The 20260-nt window shown below is 50.5% G+C and overlaps 1 protein-coding gene across 2 annotated transcripts in view; it reads left to right on the top strand.

Annotated features, from left to right (window-relative positions):
• Positions 1-19860, top strand: part of NHSL2 (NHS like 2) — a 193831-nt gene extending 173971 nt beyond the window's left edge. For both annotated transcript variants that reach the window (XM_039841678.1, XM_039841679.1), the window contains 7 exons: positions 20-175; positions 2844-2971; positions 3254-3449; positions 5144-5275; positions 6362-8680; positions 9954-10086; positions 10920-19860. In XM_039841678.1, coding sequence (XP_039697612.1) covers positions 20-175; positions 2844-2971; positions 3254-3449; positions 5144-5275; positions 6362-8680; positions 9954-10086; positions 10920-11244 — 3389 coding nt within the window. In that variant the 3' untranslated portion in view covers positions 11245-19860. The remainder of the gene's footprint in view (positions 1-19; positions 176-2843; positions 2972-3253; positions 3450-5143; positions 5276-6361; positions 8681-9953; positions 10087-10919) is intronic.
• Positions 19861-20260: the final 400 nt, after the last annotated feature.

Raw genomic sequence — 20260 nt, 5'->3', positions numbered from 1 at the left:
TGACTCTCTCCTTCCCTAGCTGCAGCTAACTCGGGTCGGGAAAATGCGACAGCGACTGCCCACTCGAGGTCGTCATGGCGACAGCCAGTGAACGTGTTCCTCTCCTCGGGCAGGCCCCCGAGTGTAGAGGAGCTGCTTCGCGAGGCGCAGTTCAATCTCCAGAGCCTGTTGCAAGGTACCGAGAGGGAGGGGGGCCGCGGCCAGACCCCACAGGCCAGATGCGCAGCGGCTGGAGGGAGGCACCGAAGACAGGACGGGGAGCAGAGAGACAGACAGACAGAGCCGTTGAAAACCTACTGAGACACAAAACACACACTTTCCATCTTTCCCCTCCTAGACTGATGATTCCAAGAGGCCCTATTTCTAAGGCCGTTTACCACTGGCCTCTTTTTTTTTTTCTTTCTTTCTTTTGGCGTTCAGTAGTAGTTCCTGGGGAGGAAAGGACAGAGACTGAGGCAGGGCAATGGGTCAGACCATTTCCAGAGACAGCTGGCTGAGAGCCTCCCACAGTGTGGCCTGTGTACCCTCCACACCTTCTCTTGCCACAGCGCCCATGCCTTTGGAATCCTGGCACCCAAAGCCAAAGGAGCCATCTGCAGGGTCTCCCACTGGGGGCTTCACTCCCTCCGCTCTGCACTAACCCCGTCCGCGTGTCTCCTCCTAGCTACTGCCTCATCGCAGCAAGCCTGGTACAAAGCGCCCAGAGCTCACCGCACCCCCAGCGGCGGTCCCAGTGTCTTTGGAGTAGACTCATGGGCACGTGCTGCGCAAAGCTGGGTCCGCCAGACCCACACAAGCAGCCCAGTCAGAGTGCCTGAGCAGTTGGACTGCAGCCACCAGGCACAAGGACAAAACCCAGACTTGGAAAGCAGACGGAGCTGGCCGTGTGACATTATGCAGATTATCCACCCTCTCTGAGCTTCAGATTAAGCAGTCATCTTTAAAATGGGGATACCACACATGGCATCATTTCGTGAGAACTGACAATAAGGCGTATGTAAATTGATTAGCAAGACTATCTTGCAGCTGGAGAGACCCTGATAAGATGTGACACCAACCCCTAGTACATGTCCCTTGGGACAGGGGCTGAGCTAAGCTCAACATTAAAGTGGATATGAAAGAAACACCAAGATGATGCCTGATAGGACCTTACAGTATGAAAAGCATACCCTTTGAGCAGAGGGACTTATCCAATGTAAGTGGCAAAAGTCTGACAGCTCAGCGCTCTGAGAGAAATGACTGGCGTGCCGCAAATCACTGGATGGGAGGTTGCGAGGGGCGCGCGTGCATCCACACGCGCTGGACTGTGCGCTTAAGATTTGTGCACTTTACATAACTTGCATCGCAATAAAATAATACAAATAAAACCTCAGTGCTAAGTCACAAGCTCCACTAACCCTCCGGGCCTAGAAGCCCTCCCTCCATCCCTCTTCCCCGCTCCAGTCCGGACAGCTTCTTCAAATTCCATCCTTGCCTCATGCGAGGCCTTTAACATGAGTTCTGCGCTTTGCATCGTTCCGGCCTATGACGCACTTTGCAACATCCGGTTCCAGGGGACTTGTGTAGTTCTGAACTCCTTTTTCTTTCATTCGTTCATTCATTTCTTCATTCATCTACTAGTCCTGGGTCTATATTTTGTCCACCTAAGCAGACTCAGTTTGTCAGCATAAAGAAACACACGTCTCGGGCTTCCAGAAGCACCTGGCACAGGGCTGGATCCCCAAGAAGTGCTGAGTAGACATTTGTTGAGTGAACATTAAGAGATGTCTTATCAGCGCTTGTTTATCCATGCCAACTAAGAAAATGACAGGTGGCCACCAAACTGGACTATGGCCATAACGCCCACCTCTCTGCTAGGGCAGCGGTGACCTTAGAAAAACAACATTCCAAGGGACACCCTGATCCTTCATGCATGCAGATAACAGAGAGCTACCATGCAAACAAAGAGTCAGAGTGTTTTGTGTTGCTGCCTTAGGCAGAATTGGCGCTTGGGGGGATGGGGGAGCCTAGAGGGAGGCAAATTTCACCTCGAGATAAGGAAGAGCTTTCTTGACACAAGTGACAGCCCTAAGTGTCCTTGGACTAAATGAACGGCCTTGAGGGAAGGCCGCTCCCCTCCTGTGCAGGTGTGTACAGAGGCCGAAAAGGCACCTGGGAGGGCTGCTGATGGGGGGAGTCCGAGCCCAGAATGGGCTGTCACACCAGAGGACCTCTGGGGCCCCAGCCGACTCCAAGTTTCTATGATTCCTAAAGTCCGTCTGTGTACTCATGTACACATCGAATTCATCACTCACAAAAGACCATCCAAATCATACTCATCCTTCTTATTTCCTGACGCTGCCTCGGACTTCTCATTTCTTCTGTGCCACCATTTAGCCTTCCCTCTCCTTCACCTTAGCTCCCCGCCCACCCGAGGCCTGGCCCCACGACCTCCGGGGGAGCATGCCACATTGGGCTTCCTCATGCAGATCCCTCTGCGCCTCACACAGTTCCTTTCCGGGGTTGCGGAACCTGGACAGAGAACCTGACAGCAAAAAGTAGCAAAAGGGCTCTGCACGCTGCGCCCTGAGCACTTCAAGTGGGGTCCTTGAGACAAGGACCTGGTCCCAGAACCAGCGCAACTCAAATTTCTTGACTCCCTTTCTCTCGGCTCTCAGAGTCCCAGAGAGTAGGCATTTTTCCATTTCCGAATCCAGAGGCTCAGACGCCAGGAAGTACCGTAAAGAAGCCTCGCGGGTCAGGCCTGGCAGCTAGAGCGGGAACCCCAGTTCGGTCCCTCCCTGCCCAGTGCTTGGCCTTGGCCGTGGCCCCCTAGAGTGTGTACCCGCTGTGCTGTTTTTCAGAGGAATATGAGGAACAGTACTCGGAGGCCAGACTGCTGGGGCAGACCTTCCGCTCTGCCGATGAGGCCCCTGAGCCCACCCCCAGCCCAAGGCCCCAGTCGGCCAGGCGTCTGGAGTTTGTACTGATGGTGAGTCGCCTCTTCCCCTGCCTGGGAGAGCCAGCATGGGGAGCTCGCCCTGCACCCAGCGACAGGGGACCTCGAGCTGCTTCCGTTATCCACTAGAAGCTGCTGCCCACCTCTGCCCACCAGCAGAGCAACCCCGAGGCTCACCGACATGGGCCCTACACTGCAGGCGTCTGGCCTGGCAACCTGCGCACACTTTCCTGCCTCCCAGACAGCAGCTGGCCCGTGGGCATGGTTCATCCCCAGTCAGGAGCCCACCCTTCCCATCGCCTTCTCTCCCAACAGCCTAGAAAACAGCAGCTGAGCGAGGATGAGACCACCACGCAGGGCGTGAGGGCCCCCGAGGCCTCCCTGAGCCTGTCTACCACAGCCGACAAGCAAGCTGCCTGGGATAGCCCCTCCCCTCTGCCCACCCTAGACGAGAAGCGGTGGCTTCAGCCTTGTTCCACGCACTCTGACATTGTGCCCATCAACATCTCTGGTAGAGTTGCTTAGCACGCCCTCTGTCTGCTTCCCTCCATGCCAACCACAGACCATCCTCCCCAAAAGCAGCGGGTGCCCGGGGAGGGAGCGAGACATCCTTTGCTTCTGGCTCGCACTGCACTGTCAAGGTCATGGCTCTTGCCAGGGAATGGAGGCATGCAGAAGAGGGGGCTCTGGCTGTTCTTTCTTCACTGTACACTGAGACCGTCTGATCACAAACAAAACGTTCTTAGCAGGAAACTCTAAAACTCGATCACCATGCGTGCTCTTTAGAACGTGTAAGGAAATTGGAACTTTGTGAGTTATGCGTGGGCTGGGGACAGAAGACTTCTTGTGCCACAAGCTGGGTTTGGATATAGGAGTCGGAGGGGAAACATGGCATTCAGGGTGCTCGTGGTAAAAGGGGGGTCACAGCCAGGACACAGACCACGGGCCCAATGGCACTTTATTTACGTAGACACTCGCTCTTCCAGTGAGGTGGGGCTCCTCAACCTGTGTGGCAAGCGTTCAAAAACGGAAGTAACGGAAGGCGCCAAGGTCTTTATGGCGGGACCCAGGACCGCCTTGACAGTGGGGAGAGTGATGTATGTCACTCAGCTGGCTGTGACTTGGCAGATGTGTGGCACCTTATACCACACGCGTTATGAAGTCGCGCTCCACACTCCAGCGGCTGTAAGTGGAAGAGGGGGAGGGTTGGTCATTTGAGGAGACAGGGCTAGCGACCCGGTGAAATCAAGACCTCATAACCCAAAGGGGCCAGAGGCACCCTGTCAGCCAGCACTGGCCTGTGCCGTGCTGGGAGAAGTTGACAAAGTTGACGAGGACAGCTTTGGGCAATTAAGTGAGTCAGCCTCCCCTGACGCAGGCAGCAAGGGGACATTGATGGGGTCACCCATGCCACCGGCCACATTGTCCTGGTGGTAAACGCTTTCCAAACTTCTCTGTCTTGAATTTTAGTGAGGAGAGGCTGGGACTCTGCCAGGCTTGCTGGAGTCCCCGCCATGGGGGTGGGGGGGCCTGGCATGGAGCCAGGTGGGGAGACTGGAGAAGGGTTTTTTTTTTTTTATGGGAGAGGTCACCTCCCGGCCCCAGAGGAGCAGAAACTGACCCAGTGCTTCCAGAAAATAGATCTGTATCCCCAGGCAGGGCTGAACCCTGACAAATATGATCAGGTGGCTAGAGGACAGACTGTGAGGCGACTTCCCGGATGGTGGGGGGAGCTGGGGCAACTCCCTGGGGACATTGTGCTCTGAGAAAAGATTACAATCAAGCAACATCTAGTCTCAACCTGCCTCTCTACATTAGTGGTTCTCGCCGCAGGCTCTCCCTCCGAATAAGCGATATCTCGGGGAGTTTGAGAAAAACCTTCTGCTTGGGCTCTTCTCCCCAAGATGTCAAAGTTCTAGTATTGAAGTTTCAAAAGCTACCCATATGTAGGCAGGGTTGAAAGCCATGGTTCTTGTCCACATGAGACTCACAGGTGACCCTGGGTGCGGCCTATGAAAGCCAGCATGCACGCCTTGGGGCTCTGGGTATCTGGAGCCAAGTTGGGAGGGATGCGGAAGAAGGGCCACCTGCCTGGATGCTATTCATGCTCATCGCTATCGCCATCCTCTCTGCACCTCGGGCCAATTTCCACTGCACTGAAAACAGAAACCGGGATGCACCCAAGTGTCTTTATTTTGGCTACAGGGCAGCAGTTTGATAAGCACGCAAGTTTGCGACACTCACTGTTTAATACAGAGACAGCCGTGAACCCCAAGTCCACCCTGAGGCGGAGGAGGACCATTATTGGATTCTCTAACTTTTCCCAGCGAGACCAAGGTGACCCCACCACAGCTGATCCCCCCGACCCTTCCCCTTGCTCATTCCCACCAATCCCGCCACCCAGAAATAATTGTTTTTTGTTCGTTTGGTTGGTTTTTGCCGGGGGTGGGTGGAGTGTTGGATGCCTGTGAAAGCCAATGTGGTAATTAAGGGCAACCATGCGCGTTTGGTCAAGGGGAGCAAGCAAAAATATGTCACCAGATAGGCCAACTTTAGCACAACGATCGCTGCTATTTAGTGCATGCTGTTCAAACACACAGACCAGACAGGTGTGGATGCAAATCCTAGCCCGTGCGCTTACTAACCATGAGGCTTTGACCAGATTACATAACCTCTGTGAGCTTCGGTTTCTTTATCTGTAAATGGGGGACAATGACACCGACCTGGTAGAGTTCTCGTGAGGATTAAAGTTATTGTATGTCATTTGCATACTATGTGCCTGGTACATAGTACGTGTTCGACAGATGGTGGCTGTTCTTATAAATCACCATAGGGGCAGGAGGAGCAATAATGATGACGATGATACAATAGTAATAATTGTTGTGCGTAAGAGAGGTCTCTGGGGATCTCGAACATCTGAAACGTTCCTTCACATGCATAGGTTATCTTAAGTCTCTCATGTTTCAAAGCTGAAAAGTGACAGGTCCCAAAAATGCACCCACACTCTGGGCTTTCCAGCTCTGACATACTCCAGATTCTTTGCTGGAGCGGCAAGTCACAGAGTGCTGTCCTTTATCAGTTCAAAGCCTCTATTCTCATCTCAGGAGAGGTGAATGCTGAGGTCTGTGATGGTTTCATGAGCATGGAATGAAATCCACCTGCCTCCTCACTTGAAAAGGAATAATCAAAGCTGGAAAGTCTTTGACAGCCATCTGGACATTTCCAGGGCACCGTGTGACTCACCGCGTGGTGATGGGCAAGGACCCAACTTGCCCTGCATCTTCATCTACACAAAGGAAGAACCAAGGAATTCTGAGCAAGCTGTTGGCAAATACTTCTTGGCAAAAATGAGGTGCTGCCGTCTTGGGAGCTGCTGGGGAACCCCTGGCCGCACCACTAATGCTCTCCATTTCCCTCCTCCAGGTCACAGCGACAGCCCCACCGACAGGGTGGCCCGCTCTGCCAGCTCAGACATCAGGCCCAGTCATTCCGTCCCAGAAGGTGTTTATGGAAGAGTAGCGGTCGGTCAGGAAGCTCGGCTCCCAAATCTCACCTCACCAGTCCTGAGAGGCCCTTCTAGTGATCCCGGCAAACCTGTGCAGGTGTGTCCTGGCCCCCAGCCTCCTGGCATGGAGAGCATGGGAATGGTGTATAGCGTCCCCGGTTCTTGCAACGGACCGACAGAATCAACTTTCTCTGCTTCCTGGAAGGGAGACGCTTTTACCTACATGACTCCAAGTGCCACCAGTCAGAGTGACCAAGTCAATGAAAATGGAAAAAATCCTTCCTCTGGGAATTCGTGGGTCTCTGCGCACACACTGCCACCACTGGTTCCTAAGGAAGCCGCTACCCTCTTTGTCACTCGTGATAACCCAGCAGGATGCAGTGGGCCAGCTGGCTACTCTGAGCACCCTACGCAACGAAGGCGAGCATCAGAGCGACCCTTCAAGACTGGCTTTCTGACTGCTGCTGCCTCCAGGCTGGAGACGGGCCCCGGCGGGACCGGCAGGTTCCGAGAGCGGTCACTGTCTGTGCCCACAGACGCAGGCACCACAGATGTGGACTACGGCGAGGAGCAGAAGGCCAGCGAAGCCTGCGCCCTGCCTTATGCCACTGCAAGTTCTGAGGGCAGTAACAGTGCTCACGACAGTGCGTCCCTTAGTGCCCAGTGGGAGGCGCAGCACAGAAGGCAGAGATCCAGGAGCATCTCGCTCAGGAAGGCCAAAAAGAAGCCTTCCCCGCCAACGCGCAGTGTCTCGCTGCTCAAAGATGAACCAGGCGTCCTCCCAGAAGGTGGGTCACCACTACCCAAGGACCAGAGGCCCCGGAGCCTCTGCCTGTCTTTGGAACACCAAGGACATCGCTCACCCCAGGGTCACCCAGCTGTGCCAACCTTCAAAGATCCAGAAGGTACACAATTCTCTCACCACTGGTATCTTACTGACTGGAAGTCTGGTGACACCTACCAATCCTTGTCCAGCTCTAGCACTGCCACTGGCACCACAGTCATTGAGTGTGCCCAAGTTCAGGGCAGCTCAGAGTCTCTTGCCTCCCCTTCCACCTCCAGAGCCACCACGCCTTCCCAGCTGTCCATCGAGGTAGAGGCCAGGGAGGTGCCCTCCCCGGGGCGGCTCACCGGGCTGATGTCACCCTCCAGTGGCTACTCCAGCCAGTCGGAGACACCAACACCCACTGTCTCCATGTCCTTAACCTTGGGCCACTTGCCCCCTCCAAGTGGCAGCGTCCGGGTACGTCCAGTGGTACCCGAGAGGAAGTCCTCATTACCTCCAACATCACCAATGGAGAAAATTTCCAAGTCACGACTATCATTTGACCTACCATTGACCTCTTCGACCCACCTGGATCTGTCTGGGATGAGCATCTCCATCCGAAGCAAAACCAAGGTGAGCCGGCATCACTCAGATACAAATTTTGGGGCCAAGCTGGCTCAGAAAACAAGCCCCAATCAGCCAGTCATGCCCATGGTTACTCAGTCTGACCTACGTTCTGTTCGCCTGCGGTCAGTCAGTAAGTCTGAGCCAGAAGATGATGTGGAAAGCCCTGACTATGCCGAGGAACTGGGAACAGAGGGCTTCGCCTTGCCGGAAAGAAGGATGAAACCTCCCGTGGCTGAGAAACCCTTGCTGGCCCGGAAGCCTCCAGGCATGGTCCACAAGCCACCATCTGTCCCCGAGGAGGACCCACTAACTGCACCTACATTGGCTATGACCCCTAAGAGCTCGAGTCAGCATGTGAGGCCACTCCCTGCAGACATGTGCATGGCAGCGTGGAAGCCGAAGTCCTCCAGCTTCCCAGAGGCCCGGAGTCCGGGCGAGTCGACGGCGCCCCCATCTCTAGTTCTGCCCCCTTTTGCCAGTTCTTCCGGTGCTCTCTTCTCGGGAACGCAGCAGGGACGTCTGCAGGGAGGTCTGGAGGACGAGGGCCCCAGGGCGAGAGCCCTGCCTGAAAGAATGAGCCTGCAGAGCCAGGACGAAGCCAGGAAGAAGAAGGGCAAGATTCCACCTCCTGTCCCCAAAAAGCCCAGCTTGCTGCACCTGCCTCTCACCTCAGCCACCGCTCCCATGGAGGCCTACGTGGCCGAACCAAGGCTGCCTCTCGGCCCCATCGTCACCCTGGAGGAAGATGCCAAGGGTCCGCGCACTGGCGGGCAGGTGCCATCACCTGGTACGAGGGTGACTTCGACACCACAGGCTGACAGTGAAAGGGAGGCCAGCCCTACAGGTTAGTAACGTGTCTGCCAGCTTTGCCTTTCAATCCCAGGACAGATGAGGGCGAGAAGGGAGTGCCAGGGACAGCATCCAGCGCCCTGCGATTCCGATCCCAGGATGATCGAGTCAGTAGGGGCACCTTGGGAGGGTTTGGGGTACCCTCACTGCCCTTGGGATCGGGACTGCCCCAGGGGCAGATCTCCAAGGCCCAGACTGAGCCGGTCGACCCTGGAACCCCCAGTGCTGAGATAATGAACTCCAATTCGGTCTTAGCACCTTGGCCCGTAGGAGCCCTCTACGTAGTCAGGCCCACATTCCTGCCCCAGGATCCCTGTCCCCACCTCACAGTGCAGGGCCTTTCACTAGGCACACTGAACTTAGTGTCACGCACAAGACGCATACCTTCTCAGGGCAATGGCATCGTTACTAGCAGCGGCCTTTCTTAGTACTTGTGACACCGAAGGGAGCTCGCTTTCTTAAATGGTTTGAGGCCACCTCTTCCTGGAACAGTAAGACCACGCTAGATAATGGTTCTCATCCTTTTTCTTTCTTCCCTGTTTCTGTTTTAATTGTGGCAAATACACATAACGTCAAATTCAGCATCTTAATGATTTTTAAGTGTTAGGGACAGTCACAGAGTTGAGCAGCCATCACCACCATCCACCTCCAGAGTTCTCTTCGTCTTGCAAAACTGAAGTCTGTTCCCACTAAACACTGACTCCCCTTTGCCCACCCCTCGGACCTGGTTCCCACCCTTCTGCTGTCTGTCTATGAGTTTCACTACTCTGGGGACTTCATACGAGTGCACTCACAGAGTATTTGTCTTTTCCTGACTGGCTTATTTCACTCAGCGTAATGTCTTCAACATTCATCCATGTTTCTCATCCTTTATTGAATCCCTAACACCAAACGTCAAAGTCTTACGTTCTTCCTTAAGCTGCTTGGGACTTCCGACGTACATTAAGTCATTGTGGCTAAAACGCATAAACAAAACAAAGCCATAGGTAATTTTAGAACATTGTTTTAGTTCGTTTTCAGCTTCTTGATTTTTTAAAACGACACACTTAAAACAAGAAAATGCTCAGGCAACACATTGTAACGAAACAGCCATGACAAAACGGCCCCGGGCTGATCCTCAGTGTTCAGTCCGCCTTGGCCAACTCACTAACCTTCTGACTACTTTGTTCTTGCGCAAGATGGAGACATTAAAAGATGAAACAGAGATGAGGACGTGCTTTGCCCTCTCTGTTGTGCTCAAAGTAACTCCTTCTGGTTCTTCTCCCTAGGGCGTTCTGTGGAACCAGGCGCCGAAGAAAAAAGTGTGATCAGCGATAAAACAGCCGAATGGATTGCGGAAGAAGACGATGATGTGTTTGTGGCTGCACGTACAACTGAAGATTTATTTACCGTGATACACAGGTCTGAAACAATTTCCTTAATTCTTATTGTGATTGCCTGCCCTTTTTAGACCAAAAGACAAACGGCTACGTCTAAGCAGTCATTAAAATTGAAAGTGGAGACTCAAGTTCAGATGGCCACACGTGTGAAGGCAGTCCGGGGCCGCACATGGCTGACTCACTGACATCTTTGGGTGGAGTGGAGGAGGGGTGGGGAAGGGAGGACCAGGTGCCCAGTGAGAGGCCCCTCGTCTCCTAGCAACCGTGAGGCCTATTGTGGCTCCATCTGCTCTCTCACAGCTTTGTGTACAGTCAGAGACATTTAACCCTTCATGGAATTCCTTGCAGCAAAAAAATCTTATCAAGAAGTGATACTCGGCACCAGGCCAAGTATCAGAGCAGGAACTTGGGCAGACGGGGTCTAGATGGGGACCTAGTTATTGGACGGGGGCATGAAGCGGGGCCTCAGTGACGAGGACACTGGAAAGAGCCCAGTTATTGAAGCTAGAGCATCGGGTCAGAGCAGGAGCGGCTCCTGCCTTGATTCGGAGTCACCGAGCGGCTCACCTCAACTCCTTAAATTCTTTAGTCAAAAACAAATTCTTTGGTCCCAGGACCGGGGCATGACTGAGCCTGCAGGTACAGGCCAGGTGACTCCAGCTGCAGGTACTGAAAGGAGTGCAGGGACAGGGGGCAGGACGAGGGGCTCCGAGGACTTAGCGGAGAGAGAGAGAGAGAGAGAGAGAAAGCTGGTGTGACTGCGCAGATCGCGCCACTGGCATTCATGAAGTTATATGACGCCTTAGCAAACGTCCGCTGCACGGATTCGCTCAGAGCTAACTTTCTCTTCTTTAGGTCCAAGAGAAAGCTGCTTGGCTGGAAGGAACCCAGCGAAGCCTTTGCCGGAGGCAGCAGACCGAGCTCCCTGTCACCAATAAGGAACACAGCTGATTCACCAGTCAGTGAGTCGGCTGCCTCCGCAGGGTCAAGCGGCAATGCCAGCCTAGATGCTGGCAGAAACGATGACTTCAAGGCCTTGTTACAGAAGAAAGGAAGTAAGGCAACTCCGAGGCCCCGCCCCTCAGCGGCCGAACTGCTAAAGACCACTAACCCACTGGCTCGGAGAATCATCGCACAATTTTCAAAAGACTATGACACCACCGATAGCGCCAGTACCTAAGCCCTGGGTTGAGCAAGCACGGTCTAGTTACTAAGCTTGAGCAGAGAAGGGGGAAGGGAAAGGGTTTGAAAAAGAAACCATGGAAATAACAAAGGAACCTCCATTTCTTGTCCATTAACTCACACTCCGGACAGCAGGAGAGAGACCACTTTATCTAGAACTGAAATCATCGGGCACTTTAATCATCCTCAGACGTTTTACGTTTTCGTACCTAAAATCTTGCCATTACTGACTCTGATTTTCTCCTCATTTCCCCCGGTGGTGTGTGCCAAGAAGAAATTCTCAGATGCAGGGGCACAGGTGCCATCTTTTCAATCAATGACCCTGCTGCTCCATCCCTGGCTCCTGTCACCGAGGGGCACAGTGGGAGAGCAGATCGGGGGCTGCCAAAGCCGGGGGCATAGGGAGCCATTGCTGATGATTCACTTTCCTGGCGAGGCCTTGATGCCCTGTGTGGAGAAACAGAAAGAGTCTGATGCCTCTTCAACCACGGTGTAAGTCTCCCCGCAAGAGGTTTGCAGGTGTGCACTTATTTCGGCATGGGGTTGATTGGATGGCTTTTGTCGTGCAAACTGTGAATGTGACTCTGTCCTGAATTTCATGCCTTTCTCAATTTGATTGTCTACACGGAGATCAGGGTGATGAGTTTCAATAACATGCAGACCCTTCCCCCAACCTCTTAGCTAGAAAGGGTCAGGACTGGGTTGCTTTGGATGAACCATGCTCGGCCAACAAACGAGGTGGCCATTGTTGGCTCCAATCTGTCTGAGGTGACTCGCACGAGCGCCTTGAGATCCTTCAAGTGTCTGTCAACAATAATAGCTAGGATCTATGCCCAGCTTATGCTGCATTCTAAGAACTGTCACTTCATTTGCATAGAGTATTCATTACAGGAGGTACTTAGCTGAAGGAACCTGCATCATCAAAGGCTCAAGGAGGAGAGAAAGTAACTGTAACTTGCCCACCACCGTTCAGTTCAGATTGTGGTTTGTGGTTGCTTTTGTTTTGTTTAAAGCAAGTTTTACTTTGGTCCAAAACAGAACATATAGACTAAAAGGATGCACATGGAGTCTAAAAGGCAGCCTCGCACATTGCTATGGCCCATAACACAAAAAAAGGGCTACTTTTTGCCATTTAGGGTCTGCTGTTTGACGGACTTTCGCTTAACCATGTCGCGGGAAAGTGTAAGGATGCCGACGGAGCCCCCAACAGTCATGGCGACCTCTCCTCTCCCAACCCCAAGTTTATAGTCTCTATTCTTGTCAGTTCAATTGTCTAAGCAAAGCAAGAGCAGTGATCCATTTGATTTTCATGTGTCTGGTTTCCGGGAGGTGGGCGGAAAACGGACAAAGCATTGCACAAAGAAAACTGGCCAACCAATTATGGAAGGTTAATTGTCCACCATTCCCAAGAGGACAAAAGAAGTCAAATGAAATGGTAGCCTGCTTCACAAAGACACCTTCCTCCTTTACCCCACCCCACCCATCGGATTCACTGGTCACCCTCCCAGAGGATACAGAACCTTGATTTTGATAGGTCACATTGCTCACCAATGAGAAACAAGTTCTTAGCTCAACTGCCCACACTCCAGTAGACGGAACAGCTGAAAGACCACACTGAGTGCCAAGAAGACGGGCCGAGGCCCTCGCTTGGTACAGCTCTGATTTCCAGACTTCTGAGTACAGGGCAGGCCCACCAATTCCCTTGCAACCGGCACTTCCCCGTGATTTAGAGAGAAGCCACTTAAAATACTAAATAATAAAAGCCCAGTTGCTTTGGAAAACATTCAAACTGTTTGCTTTGAAGGTCCTGACCAAATTGCAGGGCCATTGCATGAAATAAAATAGATTCATTCCAGGCCTTCATTTATATACGAATGCCCACTTGTCTGCCCCAGACTCAGAATTCTAATACATGGAGAGATTTTGCCCTGTGGGGACGCGGAGTGTTTGTGCTTTTGCCTAACGACGGTGAAGGGTGGCCAGGGCTTTCTCCTTGGGAACCATTATGAATATTTGAACTCTAAAGCCAATTATGAGACTTGCATAGCATAGGACTTGTTACTTCTGGAAGCTTCTTGTTTGCTACTTCTAGTGGGTTTTGCCTCTCCCTTCACCTTGCTGCCTCTGGTGGTCCTTCCAAAAGATTCTGAGTTGAATGCTCAGACAGACACCTTGACGTTTTCAATTACCTTGAGTCTTGCTTTCCTACTCTGTATGCCTGGAATTTTTAGAGCGCCTTCTACATCGTCAGTATGGCCCTCGAATACCCAGAGGTGTTCCCGTTAGCACAAGAGGATTTGGGGCAGAGATCGTATGGTCAGAGGTAACACTGAGGACTAGAAAGATCCAGTTAATATTTTGTACCAGGTGGACCTAGTGGCAGACGAAAAACCAACTCTACAATTTCTAGCAATCATCGCTGAACATAACACTGAGCATCTTTCGTACTCCTAAGTTGCAACCTCCATCCTCCCCTTGATTATCGTAATACCAACTCTCTCTCCCACCCAGGCACATACCACAGCGTTTGCTGCCTTCTGCACCTACTCTGCCGAGACTGGAGAAGAGAGGCTGAAGGCCCCTCCAGGAAGGCTTTCAGAGAACCCACTACTGCCACTATTACTAGTGCAAATAATAATGATAACAGTTTTTGAAGGTGGGACACAGAAGGGGTTCAAGGGAAATGAAGTTGGCTCCGGGAGGTCAGCTTCCAATTCAAGGTGTTTCTATCCCTTTGTTGCCTCTGACTCCAACCAATAGCAGCTGGTGGCTCTGCTAGACTGACCTTGGTCCAGTTGGGAGTGGAGGGAGTCGTCCCCAGGGAGGAGGCTGACTGGTAGCTGAGAGTGCTTTGCTCTCGGTGCGTGTTCATTATGTATTTGTGGTTCCGATGCTGGGGATGGACAGCAAATTATTCTCTGCAAAACCTTAACCTTTGCTGGTGTCTCCTCTCCTTTGCCTGGCTTAGTCTGTCTCCTGGGCCTCCCACCTGGCCCCATCTTGTCCGTCAGCCCCAACTCCCTCGAACTGCATCCCTAGGCGACAGCTCACCTTTTAAGGTGGCAAGACCACAGGCAGCAAAAACAGTTCGTATTAGCTTCATGACCACAAATCAACCGGTTGATCTGGACGCATCACCTTGAATGTGCAAAGACACTATAAGACTCCATAAGGCTCTTGCAACGAGCATTTTACCAGACATGCATTTTCACTCTCTAGATAGCGCAGATTAGGTTGCGATCCTGATGTACCTACCAGTCTGAGCAGATGAGCCCAGGCACCTGCCGTCTTCCTCATAAACCAACTCTTCCTTCAAAAGATAAGTTCACGATCAGTGTTCTGTCCCTCAGCAGAGCAGCCTTTCATCATCGCCGGGCCTATAATACGGTGGTGAGCTTTCACTTTACTATGATTTGCCAGGGCCAGGACTAGAGCGAGGTGAGCGAGAGGCCTGGGGTTCAAAGTTGAAGGAGGTACCCACTCTCAGGACTGTGCAAGTGCCTTCCCCTGGTCCCGGCCCTGCCATCTGTGCCCCACAAGGTAGTGTCAGTTCATCTTCCTGTGAACGAGTATGGTTCTTCTGATTCGGGGGTAGCTCCCTGTCATTGCACCAAATGTTTTATTGCCATCTATTTTTCCGCCACTATAAATCTTTGTATGCCTATATATCAAAGAATCTTCGACATGATCGGAGAACCTGGTTGCTATCTAGATAACCTGCTCCTCATGGCGACTTAGCACGCATGGATTTCAGTAAGGGATGCTGACGGGAATAACCCTATCGGCAAAACGGTGAATGAGCTGGAGGGTTGTCCTTGGAATGCTCAGTCTATTCTGTTCTATGCCCCCCGACCTTACTTCCCAGCACCAACTCTCCTGAGTGCCTCCTGGTGTGTTCTCTTCCTAGCTAAGAAAAGCGTGCTCTCAGGAAAGGGCTCAACTCCTTTACTTTGAGGTTATAAGGCTTAATGCTGCCTCTTTTGAGGGTCCTTTGCATCAAACAGGGGAAAAGCCTTAAGCCAAAAGAATGAAATTCTACTCGTAGAATTTTAGGCATCAAATTAGTTGCAGAAGTATCAAAAAATATAGAAAATACCATAATCTCCTGGAACCATGTTAGCAAATTTCTGACGGTCAATTGAATTGCCCTCACACCCAGTGCTGTTTCATAAGGCTACTGAAAGCCACTAAAAAGCCTAGATCGTTCATGTTGTACATTAACATTTTTATGCAAATGGAATCGATACTATTCATCATCTGAGTAAAAACACAAGGATTTAAAGAGTTCGTGAAAATGTGTCCCGCTTGTGAAAGGTGAAAGTGTCCAGTATCGTCCGCTCAGCGTCAGTCGTCCGGTGTTCGTGGTGATAATTCAGCACCACCCAGTCCCTCCAAAGCCTTTGCGTGTGTTTCTGCCATAAGTGACTAAGATATTAGGGATGTAAAAGGACAAGAGACTGAGAAGGAGGTGCAAAGAGCTGCCTTTGTCAAAGGGCAGTGAAAATGATTTCAACAGTGACATGAAATAGAAGTTTTAGAATACTCTGAAACAGATTTATAGAGGAATACAGGAGTCAGTGGTTATAGATACACATTGAAGAGACTTTTAATATCTTTAGCAAAAAGGAATTTGCGTAAGTAAGGGGTTATGTGAAATAAGTATATGCTTTTGTTCGGTAAAGCTCCAAATCTAAGCCACTGGTTCTCAAAGTGTGTGTGTCTGTGTGTGCGTGTGTCTATTCCAGCGATGTTACTTCTTCAAGCCCCTGAATCACTATAGCCACGGCTCTCCAAACGATTCCCACCTCTCCTGTCATTTCTGCTATCATTACAGTGATCAGCCTCTGGCTAAGTGATATATATTGTCATGTCGGTCAGGTCAGGTATATATTGTTTGGTGTTAAGAAATTATCAGATTGAATCAACTAGCTCAACCTGCAAAATATTTGACTTCACTTACCCAGCACATCTGGCCTGTTTCTGGTTAAAAATTTCTTTAAAAATCACAAACAGGAAAAAGGAAAAGGTGTTATGTTTGTTCAGTGTGGTCAACCGTTAAATACCTGTCTTCACCATGGTGGCTGTTCTCTAGAAGGGCTCTGGCAGAAATGTATTTGATTTTAAGATTTTGCCTAAGTACCGGATTTTGATATCAACGAATCCACAAACGAAATATGAACTGGAACAACCAGTTAACCCCTCTCAGCCTCTCTTTAATGCCAAGCTTTATAGAAATTTATTTCTTACGTGGTGTTGAGTTTTTGACATCTAATTTTATAAAATGTCATGCATGCAAACACAGCATTGTGCTCACTGTATAAGGCACCCAGACACATTTCCTCCTCCGTATGTATGATGGTGAAGAAATATCAATGTGTATGTTCTTACCTCTCCTGATCAATTGTAAATTGCAAATCTTTTCATTAATTTTTAAATGAGATATATTTACTCTGGCTAGTAGTTAAAGTTTTATTCTTTTTATTATATTTCATTGCTACTTTTTTCTACTGCCTCCGAAGCTTACTTTGGGGAAATATTTCTTATTTCTAGATTGTTATATTTATCTTATTTCTATATTTATCTGTAGTCACGGAATGTTAGAGTTGAAAGGGACCAACTTCTCGCTTTACAGATGGGGCCCTGAGGCCCTGAAAGGTCAAGTAACTTACACAAGGTCACACGGTGGCAGGGCCCGGCCTCGATCTCAGGTCCCCTGCCTCTGGGTCGTGTTTTTTTCATTTAAAGCACGACATTTACGGAAGCCCCACAGCTGTCTTCTACTTTTACGACAAATGAATTTCCCAGGTATTTCAGTAAACTAATATTGATGCTTTAAGGAAAAATGCCGAAGAATTCATTAGTTCATGAATCCAAAGACGTATGTGATTTTCAGTCTAGAAACATTCATTGCCCTCCAAACTCGATATGTGCTCTAGTTCGTACAATGGGTGTTTTCCTTTAAAGTTGTTTGAAAAATGAAATTTGGGGGATCAAATTCCATTTTGCTAGTAGAGAACCTTCCTGTGTAGGGGAATCTCCTGGTGATTTCTTTTGAAAAATGAAGAACCCTCTTGTCAATGTCCCCAAAGCCTCTTTTTTTTTTTTTAGTGTGAACTTTTAAAATTGCTGTTTATTTAAAGTAGGGCAAGCCAACGTAGGCTTTCCTAGAATCCTAGAATCTACTTTATCCTTCCCTTCTTAAAGTTTGTATTTTCAGACTATTCGATGCTAATGAGATACTTACTTGTGTTCTAGAAACTTCACCTAGCTTGATACTTTGTCAATCCCTGGGCTCAAACTCTATCTCCATCTAATGAAACAATAACAGGATTTCCTAAGCAGTACTGAGCTCTGCAGGCAGTCTGTTTTCCACAACATGCTTTGCGTGATGCTCTTTAGCGTGACCCTCTCTTTAGCTATTCTGGGGTTCCCTTCCATGGTTCATGCATACCTCACTATTCTGTGGAGTTGCGGGCACTGCACCTTTAGGGCTGTGTTAGTCCTATGGAGTGGTATTTCCAGTCATTTCCATTGTCCCCTTGTTTCTCCTGGACCTCTTCCGGTTCCCCTTTTCAGGAATGGCTCAGAGATTGGTAGGATTTTCCCTGTCTTCGAGACCGAGGGTTGACTTTTTCTGCAAAGAGCCGCATAGCAACAATTTTAAGTTTTGTAGACCACGGAGGGCCTCAGTAGCAAATTCTATTTCTTTGTTGTTGTTTGTTTGACCTTTAAAAGGTTGTTTATACACCTTAAAAATATCAATACCATTCTTAGGTCTTGGGCCATACAAAGCCGCAGGCTGGATTTGGCCTGCTTGTCATAGTTTGCCAACCCCTGGTCCAGACCATTTCTAAGGCTAGCATTTCTGTGACCGTATCCGATAACTGGGTTGCGTACAGAATAACGTGGCTCCCTGACCCAGCCCGCATCTACTGCACTGTCAGAGCAGTCTGCACAGAGGTGGGTGGAGGGAGGCTGCAGATGCCAACCATTACTCTGATACAGTGTCTTTTATGGCCAGTGTGTCTGTCTGTCTGTCTCTCCCTCTCTCTCCCTCTCCCTCCCCTCCCCTCGTCTCTCATTTTCACTGACTACCTCAGCGTAGGAACCCTCATTGTCTTCCCCAGACCCCATGTCCTGCTTATCCAATGTGCCTCTGCTTCCTCGAGTTTGGGGTAAGCTGACAGAGAAGAATGGATTTCTGAGCTTTCTTATTTCTTTTGTGTCATCGTTAGTCCCCCAAAGTGTGGTTGAGGACCCTGCCCTGGGTCATTTGTCCCACCCTGCCCCATTCTGCCATCATTAGTTTAGGGCTGTCTCCAGAAAGTCTTATGACCAGGCCATAAGATTCCAGTCCCGGCGAGAAAACCAGTGAGTTACAAAAGGTGTTCCATGCCCCCAGTTTTCCTTGAGATGCCCCGGGCGGTGCCACAACCAGCACAGTGCCAGCACCTGCTCTTCGTGGATTCCGTAAAGCATCTTCACATCTCTCTCCATTTTGCTCCATCTCTACCCCTAATGCTCCATGGGTGTCTAACACTCAGAGTGACATTTTCACATTTGCTCATATAAACGTGGGGGCATATGAGTGAATGAGAAGGGGTGTGCCTGTGTGTGCAAGCATGCTTTCTCCACCTGGACTGTGAGTCCTCGTTCCCCAGTGTAGCTCTGTCACACGTGTGCACACACTCATACGCACACAGATGCACACACGCCCCATCCAGTGCTCACAGCAGGTCTCTGGTCTCGGTCAAGGTCTGATGGGGCAGTCAAGGGGAAGGGGACGGTCGGGGTTCCTGTGCTGGCTTCTCTCAGGAAGCCATTTGAAGAAGCCCCTCTGTGGCGGATCTGGACTTTTCATTCGATAAGGACTCGGTCACTCGGACATCCCTCTCGGGGTGCATGTTTCCTATCTAAGCAGATCGCTTCTTGGGGCCTTTAGCTTGCTTTCTGTCATTTGAGCCCAGGGATCTACCCACTCACTGAAATCTAAATTTTACAAAGTCAGAGCCACGAGTTACTTTCAGGATGTCCTGGTTTGAAAGCATCCATGAAACAGTTTCTTTCCACCTTTCGTTTAGGATTTCCAGATCAGGAAGGGAACCAGGCTTGTGCCTTGGACTCGAAGGCAGCAAAAGTACTACACTTGCCAAAGGCAAAATGAGGAAGGAGGATTGGCTGGTCCTACTATGCATAGTCAGGAGACGGACTTTTGTGAAGTTAGCACTTACGGTTCAATGCTTAGTGTGTGCCAACAATGCACTTAAGAAAAATCAGGAAGACAGGAACTTACAGACCAATACCCTAAACTGGAAGGCAGAGATAAGTCAGTCCGCGCAGTGATGAGAACGTGTCCCTGGATAGAAAGTTTGAGAAGCAGCAGAAACTAAGAGAGATCAGAAACCCAGTCTTCCAAAAATTCCAGCACAAAATGGAAAAGAGCCCTCTCTGGGGTGATACTATAAAGGGTTTTTCTTGTCTTTCTTTCTCTCTCTTTTTTTTTTTTTAAACAAAAGCATTCCTTACTGGCTTGCTACCAGCAATTGAACTGTATTCTTTATATAGCTAGTGCTGTTTGTGTCTTCCTAAAATAAACAACTTCTGTTAAAACCGTTTTGTTTCACACTGTGGTTTTCATTGTAGCAACGACGCCTTTATTCAGACACTAGCCCTGTTCGTGAGCATGTCTGACCAACCACACAAGCGTAGGGCCCGCACGCGGAATCCGATTCTCAGCAGCCCCTGAGAGCCCAAAACAGATATGCGGGAGCCGTGTCTTGCAGAAACCTGGCACGCCAAGCCAGGAAGCTGAGCCACGCGGGCAGGGTGTCATGTTCGAGGATGTGGTCTCGGGGATTCGAGCCCCAGTGCTCGTGGACGCCTGGCTCTGCTGAAGTGGGCAGCAGTTGCCAGGCTCCTGAGGGGAGGAGGTTGCCGTGGCAACTGTGCTCAGGGCTGCACTCTCTCTTTGTTCTGTGGCTCGGGTGAAGCCACCCAGCAGGGCAGTCCAGAGA

Source organism: Pteropus medius, unplaced genomic scaffold, assembly GCF_902729225.1.
Source record: "Pteropus medius unplaced genomic scaffold, Ma_sr-lr_union100, whole genome shotgun sequence".
Lineage (NCBI taxonomy): Eukaryota > Metazoa > Chordata > Mammalia > Chiroptera > Pteropodidae > Pteropus > Pteropus medius.
This window is presented reverse-complemented; position numbering and strand designations above follow the sequence as displayed.